This window comes from Nicotiana sylvestris, chromosome 8 (assembly GCF_000393655.2).
Source record: "Nicotiana sylvestris chromosome 8, ASM39365v2, whole genome shotgun sequence".
NCBI classification, from domain to species: domain Eukaryota; kingdom Viridiplantae; phylum Streptophyta; class Magnoliopsida; order Solanales; family Solanaceae; genus Nicotiana; species Nicotiana sylvestris.
Window position 1 is genome coordinate 81,025,484 of NC_091064.1, and position 9,755 is coordinate 81,035,238.

Below are 9,755 nucleotides of genomic sequence, written 5' to 3' on the forward strand. Positions count from 1 at the left end.
ACTTTCTCCAAGATCTCAAATGGGACAATAAACCTCGAGCTCAAGTTGCCCTTCTTACCAAATCATATCACATCCTTTATAGGCGAATCTCGGTGAAGAACCTTCTTACCTTCCATGTAACCCAAATATCAAACCTTTAAGCATAAATCTTCTGCCTCGGCTGAGCTGTGTGAAGGCACACCTGAATCCCTTTCACCTTCTCCAAAGAAAAACGAACCAAATTTATGCCCAACAATCTAGCCTCACTAGGATCAACCATCCAACTAGAGAATGACATCGCATCCCATATAAGGCCTCAAATAGAGCCATCTGGATAGTCGGTTGATAGATGTTGTTGTAGGCGAACTCCGCTAGAGGTAAAAATTCATCCCGTTGACCATCGAAATCCATAAAGCATGCCTGCAACATATCCTCCAAAATCTGAATCGTCACTAGATCGCCCATCCATCTAAGGGTGAAATGTGGTGCCCAACTTAACCTGCATGCCCATGTAACTCTACACGACTCTTCAAAAGTGTAACATGTACTACATGCAGAGTCTAATATGATAGAAATGGGCACATTGTGCAGGTGGATAATCCCCCAGATGTAAATCTGAGCTAATCTTTGAAGAATATTATGTCATCACCGGAATGAAGTATGCGGACTTAGTCAACCGTTCAACAATGTCCCGAACAACATCATATTTTCTCAAGGTCCGTCATAAGCCTACCAAAAAGTCCATAGTGTTGCGTTGCCACTTCAACTCCGGTATCACCAACTTCTGAGTTAACTCACCCGATTTTTGATGTTCATACTTAACCTGTTGACAATTCAAACATTGGGTGACATGTCCAACAATTTCTTTGTTCATCTTTTCCCACCAATAGTGCTACTTCTAGTCACGGTACATCTCCGTGACACATGGGTGAATGGAATAGCATTAATTACGAGTATCCTTGAGGATAAACTCTCTCAACAAATCAACATTAGAAACACAAATATGGTCGTGATGACGCATAACACCATCACCCCAAGCACAATCTTCTTGGCACCACCCTGTTGCACCGTGTCTATCAACACCAACAAGTGAGGATCATCAAATTGGCGAGCCTTGATGCGCTACGACAAAAATGACTGGACCATCACACAAGCAAGAACCCTAATAGCATCAGAAACATCAAATCTCAAAAAACTGTTAGCCAAAGCCTTAACATCCATGGCTAATAGCCTCTCCACTGCCGATAAAAATGCCAAACTACCCATGCTATCTGCCTTCCTACTCAAGGCATCAACCACCACAATTGCATTCCTCGGATGATATAATATGGTGATATCATAGTCTTTCAATAACTCTAACCATCACCACTGCCTTTTATGATCCTTTTGCTTGAACAGATGTTGAAGACTCCGATGGTCGGTGTAGACATTGCATGGAATGCTGTAAAGAGAGTGCCTCCAAATCTTGAATGTATGAACAATGGCTGGTAACTCCAAGTCATACACAAGGTAATTTTTTCCATAGACCTTCAACTGACATGACATGTAGGAAATAACCTTACCACCCTGTATCACTATCGCGCCATGTCCGACATGTGAAGCATCATAATTCAAAGTGTAAGATCCCAAACCTGTGGACAACACCAACACTGGGGCTGTATTCAAGGCAATATGAGCTTCTGAAAGTACTCCTCACACTTGTCAGACCATATGAAAGAGTTTCCTTCTTAGTTAACTTGCTCAATGGGACTGAAAAGATAAAAAACCCTCCAAGAAGCTTTGAATCTCTGTAACTGAAGTATGTCTAGGACAATTCTGAATTGCCTCTATCTTCTAATGATCAACCTTGATACCCTTGAAAGATGCAACATGATCCAAAAAGGCAACTAAGTCCAACCATAACTCACACATAAAGAAAATAACATACAATTGACGACTATTCAATGTATGAAGCACAATCCGCAGGTGCTGCTCATGCTGCTCTCTACGGCGAGAGCAAACTAGAATATCATCAATGAAGAAAATTGCGAAGGAATCCAAATAAGGCTTGAAAACTCGGTTCATCCAATCCATGAAGGCTGTTGGAGCATTAATCAAGCTAAATGACATTACCAAAAACTCGTAATGACCATAACGAGTCCTTAAAGCTATCTTAGGGACATCCGAGGCCCTAATTCACCTGTTGGTGGACAAATCTAAAATTAATCATGGAAAACACCTTGGCACCCTGAAGTTGGTCAAATAAATCATCAATCCTCCTAGGCAACAAATACTTGTTTTTTATAGTGCCTTGTTAAATTGCCGATAATTTATGCACATCCTTATCGATCCATCGTTTTTATGAACAAACAACACTGGTGCATCCCAGGATAAAACACTCCGTTTATGAATCCCTTGTCAAGCAAACTTTACAACTAATCCTTCAATTTCTTTTACTAAGCTGGAGCCATATGGTATGGTGGAATAAAAATAGACTGAGTGCCCGAAACCAAATAAATGCAAAAGTCGATATCCTTGTTAGGTGTCATACCTGATATATTTGTAGGAAACACCTCTTGAAACTCACTAAGAATCGACCGAATCCATAAAAGGAACCTTCGCAGTAGAATGATGGATATAAGCCAAATACGCTAAACACCCCTTCTCAATCATACATAGAGCCTTCAAATATACAACCACCCTGCTAGTGGAGTGATCATGAGTCCCTCTCCATGGCAATAATCATAGTCTTGTCATGACAATCCAAGATAGCATGCTAGAAGGACAACCAATCTATATTAAGAATGACCTCAAAATCCACCATAATCAACAACAAAATACCCACTACAGTATCAAAACCATTCATAGTGACAATATAAGACTAGTATACTTGATTAACTACTATTGAATCGCCAACTAGTTTCGACAAAAAAAATAGGAATATAAAGAGAATCACAAGGCATACCCAAATGCGAAGCAAAATATAAAGACACATAGGAGTTTGTGGAACTTGGATGAAACAACACAGAGGCATCTCTATGACAAACTGAGATAATACCTATAATAATTGTATCGAATGACTTCACCTAAGTCTAGCTAGAAATGCATAACAATGGGGCCGAGCCCTACAAACATGTCATCTAACTCTAGGACGACCTCTCACTAATTGTCCTCCACCTCTAACGGTCTAGCATGTACCACAAGATACCTGACCATCGCCTCTAGTGGGCTATGCAGGTGGTGGAGACATCGGTGCCGGAATCATGGTGTGAGTACCCTGTTGTGGCATACTTGCTTTATGGCATAGGGCAAAACATCGCTACATGCATCAGATACCCACATACAAAACAAACCATCGACAGACGTGACTGCTGACCCTAGAACTATTCCTATCAACCTGAATAACCACCCTGGTAATGTCATACCCCAACCTTGGGGGGGTATGGCTGACATCTGATGCCCTAGGGTGAAATTGATTTCAAAATATCCTCATCTCGAAGTCTAGGGTTCCTAATATGAGAGAATGGATAAAATCCCAAAATATAACGCTTAAGTGGTATGTCAAGCACTACCCTTCATTATCATGGTCAAAAGCTTTGCTATAGCAAAGCACAAATATGTTTCTACCCAAATCAACCCTACGAAATCGTATTTGAAGTCTTGCATTTACAAAAACCAATCCACCCTCCGCGAATGTGAACTCACCTTCGAGAATGCAAAGCCCAACCCCTCCAACTAGGCTCTGCCTCTATGCGAATTTGGGAACACCCATGAGAACATGAAGACAAACTACTCCCCTTACTCCACACCATTTTGAACGTTCTCGCACATACGCGAACCTAATGCTCCTGACTAAAACATTACACGAATGCGAACCTCTTGTCGAGAATGCGATGGGTAAAACTACCCCTACCGTTCTCCCTTTCACTTGAGCATGAAGCATCACCCCTTAAGCTTATCTAAGGGTTCAAGCACTACAAATAACTTCAAAATAAAAAATCGGAGATCAAAATCTTTCTATTAAGTTCCAAACATCCCAACTTGGCCGAGTGCATTTGAATCATACTTAGACATTTTGTATTACAACCAAATATTGTACACAAGTTACCATCAACTACATAAACCTATCCAAAGTCCCAAAACACTAATAGAAACCTGGTAACTTGTCACGATCCAGAATTCCCACCTTCGAGATCGTGATGGCACCCAACATTTCACTTGCTAGGCAAGCCAACATTAGAGTAATTCTTTTACCAATTTTAAACACATTGAATAATTAACTAATCAGACAAAAATAAATCTAAAATGAAGTATGAAATATTATAATAATCCCATATCTTGTACAACCCGGATCTAGAGTCACAAGTACACGAGCTTCTAGAGTTTCTACAAATAGGGTTTGAAATAAGTAAAATTTCCTCGAATGAAAGGAACAATAAATAGGGATTAAGTAAGGGGACTTCATGGTCTACGGATGCCAATAGATCTCTCCTGAGTCTCCAAATGCTAATCCAAGTTGATACGCCTCATGGACAGCTGGGACCAATACCAAAGTCTACACATGAAGTGCAAACTATAGTATGAGTACAACCGAACCAATGTACCCAGTAAGTGTCGAGCCTAACCTCCACGAAGTAGTAACGAGGCTATGACAGGACACCCACACAATTAAACCTATGCAGAGAACAATATACGTACAACATAACAACAAAAAGGCTAAGCATGTACTATTAGGATGGGGCATGCGAAAGGGGTACAAGATACGGTAACTACAACAGGGAATGATAACAAGAAACAGTCAATAAACCTCCAACCAGTAAAACAAATAAACATAATGAATAAAACATCACGACATCACCCTTCGTGCTTTTACTCGCAACCTCACCATAACACAGTATTACTGGAACGGCATCACCCTTCGTGCTTTGCTCTCAATTTTATAATGAAACAATAAATACGGCACGACATCACCCTTCATACTTTACTCTCAATTTCATAATGAAACAATAAATATGGCATGACATCACCCTTCGTGCTTTAACACTCTCCCTTGCCATGTAACAGTGAACATATAACAACAAAGAGATAGAATAAACAAGAACAAACCTTACGTGAACAATGGTTCTACAATACCAACCTTATCTATAGAAATAATACTCATTTATCATATATTGTCGATAAATGTTGAAAAAATGATCAATTTAGTAATTAACTAGTATGAGCATGGATATCATGATCAAAGAAAACAATAAATTACAAGAAACAAGTCCCACCCGCATGCTTTAACCCAACCACAACACATAAGTACTCGCCACCTCACATATACGTAGCACCCAAGATTTGAACAAGTAGAAAATAGGAAATGAAGTCCTAATACCTCAAGTCAAAGCTCAACCATAGCTTTGCCTTTCGAACATGCCTCTGAACCAACCAAATCTAGCAAATTTTCAACCAAATGATTTAAAATAAGTCGTAGGAACTACCCATGAATACAAAAGATTCAATTTAGGTCATTATTGAAAAAGTCAACAAAAGTCAACTCCCGGGCTCGCTTGGTCGAAACTCGAAATTCAGACCAAAACTTGATTACCCATTAACTCCTGAGCCCGGTTATGTAATTTCTTTTGAAATCCGACCTCAATTTGAGGTCTAAATTCCAATTTTACAAAAATCCCCGGATTTTAGGTTAAAATCTTATAAAATGCAATGGAAAATGGAAAGAAAGTAGGTTAGATTCACTTACCAATGAATCAGAGAAGAAGGGCTCTTAGGAAAATCGCATCTAGGATTTCTATGTTTGAAAATTTGAAAGAATAAGGGAAATTCAGCTTTTGACCAGGCGCAGATGTCGCTATTGCGACCTAGAGTTCGCAATTGCGAATCCCGCAAATGCGAAAAAGCCATCGCAATTGTGAAGCCTTCCCACCTCTACTATCATCGAATTTGCGGAGATTTGTTCACAAATGCGAACTATGGCCCTCCGCAATTGCGACTCTTTACATTGCAAAAACGAGCCTTAGCTGACCCACCCCTCTTCGCAAATGCAAAGATTTTCTTCACATTTGCAACCAAGAGATAAAATCGGGCCCTTTGCAATTGCGAACACTGACCTTGAAATTACGAGGTTAGAGAACTACACCAGAACAGACTTGCACCAGCTAATTTTCTAAGTCCAAACTCACTCCGAAGCCTATCCAAAACGTAGTCGAGCCCTCAGGGCTCCAAATCAAACATTATCACAGTCCAAAAATATCATACAAACTTATTTGTGCGATCAAATTGCCAAAATAACATCTAGAACTACGAATCAGACACCAAATCAAATAAAATTTTCAAGAAACTTTGGAATTGCTATTTCCACGCCAAACTAACTACATTTTCACGAATATTGATAAACAAGTCATAACTTTAAAAATGGACCTATACCGAGTTCCGGAACCAAAATACGGACCTTGTATATAAAAAGTCAAACATTGGTCAAACCCTTAAACTCTTTAAACGTTTAAACTTCAACATTTTGAGAAAAAGAAATAACTCGAGCTAGGGACCTCCGAATTCATTACGGCATACGCCTATGTCCCTAATCATAATACGGACCCATCAGGATAGTTAAAATAGGGATCCGAGTCGATTTGCTCAAAATGTTGACCGAAATTAACTCAAAAGGAATTTAAAGCATAATTCCAAATTTTATCAACTATTAACATAAAGACTTCCAGAAAAATAGCCGAACTGTGAACGCAAATCGAGGAAGGCTTAACGAAGCTATTGGAGGCTTGGAAACACGAAATTTAGGTTTAAGACTCTAGATGACCTGTCGGGTCATCACATTCTCCACCTCTAAAACAACCGTTCGTCCTAGAACGGACATAGAAAGGTACATGGACTGGTGAAAAGGTGTGGATATGTACTCCACATGTCCAACTCGGACTCCCAAGTAGCTGCCTCGACGGTCTGACCTCTCCATTGCACTCAAACTGAAGGGTATCTCTTAAACCTCAACTATCGAACCTGCAAGGCTAAAATAGTTGCCGACTACTCCTTATAAGTCAAATCATTATCCAACTGGACTGAGCTGAAATATAACTCATGGGTCGGATCACCATAACACTTCCAGAGCATGGACACATGGAACACCGAATGGACTGTTGACATACTAGGTGGTAATACGAGCTTTATAGCCACCTCACCCACTATCTGAAGAATCACAAAAGGTCCGATATACCTAGGGCTCAACTTGCTCTTCTTTCCGAACCTCATCACACCCTTCATGGGTGAAACCTAGAGCAACATCCTCTCTCTGACCATGAATGCAACATCACAAACTCTTCGGTTGCCATAACTCTTCTATCTAGACTTAGCTGTGTGAAGTCGATCCTGAATGACCTTGACCTTATCCAAGGAATCTTGTACCAAATCTGTACCCAACAACCGAGCCTCCCTTAGATCGAACCATACAACTAGCTATCGACATTACCTCCCATATAATGCCGAATAGGGAGCTATCTGAATGGTCGACTAGTAGCTGTTGTTGTAGGAAATCTACGCAAGTGGAAAAAATTGATCATCAGAACCCTCGAAATCTATAACACACGCATGGAGCATATCCTACAATATCTTAATAGTGCGCTCGGACTGTCCGTCCGTCTAAGGATGAAATATTGTGCTCTCACTCAAACTGCGTGACCAACTCACATTGTACTACCCTCCAGAAGTACGAGGTGAACTACGCACCTCGATCAGAAATAATAGACACGGTAACATCGTGAAGATGAACGATCTCACGAATGTAGATCTCAGCTAACCACTATGAACAATAGGTAACAACCACAAGAATAAAATTCGTTGACTTGGTCAGCCTGTCCACAAAATCCATAGTGATACGCTCCCACTTCCACTCAGGATCTCTAACTTCTGAAGCAAACCACCAGGTCTCTAATGCTCATACTCTACTTGCTGACAATTTAGACACTGAGCTACATATGCCACTATATCCTTCTTCATCCTCCTCCACCAATAATGTTTCCGCAAGTCCTGATACGTCTTGGCGGCACCCAGATGAATAAAAAACCAGGAACTGTGGGCCTCCTCAAGAATTAACTCACGAAGTCCATCTATATTATGCATACAAATATGACCCTGCATCCTCAAAAATCCATCATCTCCAACAGTAATCTGCTTGGCACTACCATGCAGCACTGTGTCCCTAAGGCAAGCAAATGAGGGTCATCATACTGCCGCTCCCTGAAGTGCTCAAACAAGGAAGACTGAGCGAGTGTACAAGCTAGAACACGACTGGCCTCTGGAACATCCAACCTCACAAACTGATTGGCCAAAGCCTGAACATCTGAAGCAAACAGGCTGTCACCGACTGGGATGTACGCAAGGCTTCCCAAACTCACTGCCTTTCTACTCAAGGCATCGGCCACCACATTGGCCTTCTCGGGATTATTCAAGATGGTGATATCATAGTATTTCAATAGCTCCAACCACCTCAAGTTGAGATCCTTCTGTTTTAACAAATACTGCAACTTTCGATGATCCATGAATACCTCGCATGACATGCCATAAAGATAATGCCTCCAAATCTTCAGCGAATGAACAATGACTGCCAACTTATGTCATGAACAGGGTAATTCTTCTCATGAACCTTCAACTGCTGTGAAACATATGTAATTACTCTGCTATCCAGCATCAATACTGCACCAAGCCCAATATGAGATGCATAACAATAAAATGCATAAGATCCTGAACCTGTAGTCAACACCAACAGTGGCGTGGTAGTCAATGCAGTCTTGAACTTCTGAAAGCTCATCTCACACTCGTCTGACTATTTGAACGGGGCACCCTTCTAGGTCAAACTGGTCAATGGGGATGCTATAGATGAAAATCCCTACACGAATCTACGGTAATATCCTGCAAAACCCAAACAACTCCGGATCTCCATACCTGAAGTAGGTCTAGGCTAGTTCTGAACTGCCTCAATCTTTTTAGGATACACCTGAATGCCTTCTGCCGATACGACGTGCCCTAAGAAAGTGATTGAGTCAAACCAAAACTCGCACTTTGAAAACATGTAATGTAACTACTATCTCTCTAAGTCTGAAGTACGATTCGAAGATGTTGCTCGTGCTCCTCCTGACTGCGGGAGTAGATCAAGATATCATCAATAAACACAATAACAAAAGAATCCAAATACGGCTTGAACACCCGGTTCATCAAATCCATAAATGTTGTTGGGGCATTTGTCAGCCCAAATAACGACACTAGAAACTCATAATGCCCATACCGAGTCTGAAAAGTTGTCTTAGGGACATCAGATGGCCAGATCCTCAACTGATGGTAGCCAGACCTCAAATCAATCTTCAAAAATACCTTATCACCCTAAAGCTAATCAAATAAGTCATCAACCCTCGGCAATGGATACTTGTTCTTGACTGTGACTTTGTTCAACTACTAACAATCTATGCATATCCTCATTGATCCATCTTTCTTCTTCACGAACAACACAGACGCACCCCAGGGAGAGACACTAGGTCTAATGAAGTCCTTATCAAGTAAATCTTGCAACTACTCCTTCAATTCTTTCAAGTCTGGCGGGGCCATACGGTATGACAGAATAGAAATGGGTTAAGTGCCCGGAGCCAAATCAATACAGAAGTCCATATCTCTATCGGGTGGCATCCCTAGATGATTTGCAGGGAACATCTCTAGAAACTCACAAATAACCGGTACTGAATCCATGGAAGGAACCTCCGCACAGGAATCACTAGAATCACAGACATAATCCAGATAAG

General features: G+C 40.8%; 1 protein-coding gene across 1 annotated transcript; it reads right to left on the bottom strand.

The window, feature by feature from the left end:
- Positions 1 to 8,105: 8,105 nt before the first annotated feature.
- LOC138875279 (uncharacterized) lies at positions 8,106 to 8,504 on the bottom strand. The gene has a single exon (XM_070154101.1). The coding sequence runs from the start codon at positions 8,502 to 8,504 to the stop codon at positions 8,106 to 8,108; it is 399 nt and encodes a 132-aa protein (XP_070010202.1).
- Positions 8,505 to 9,755: the final 1,251 nt, after the last annotated feature.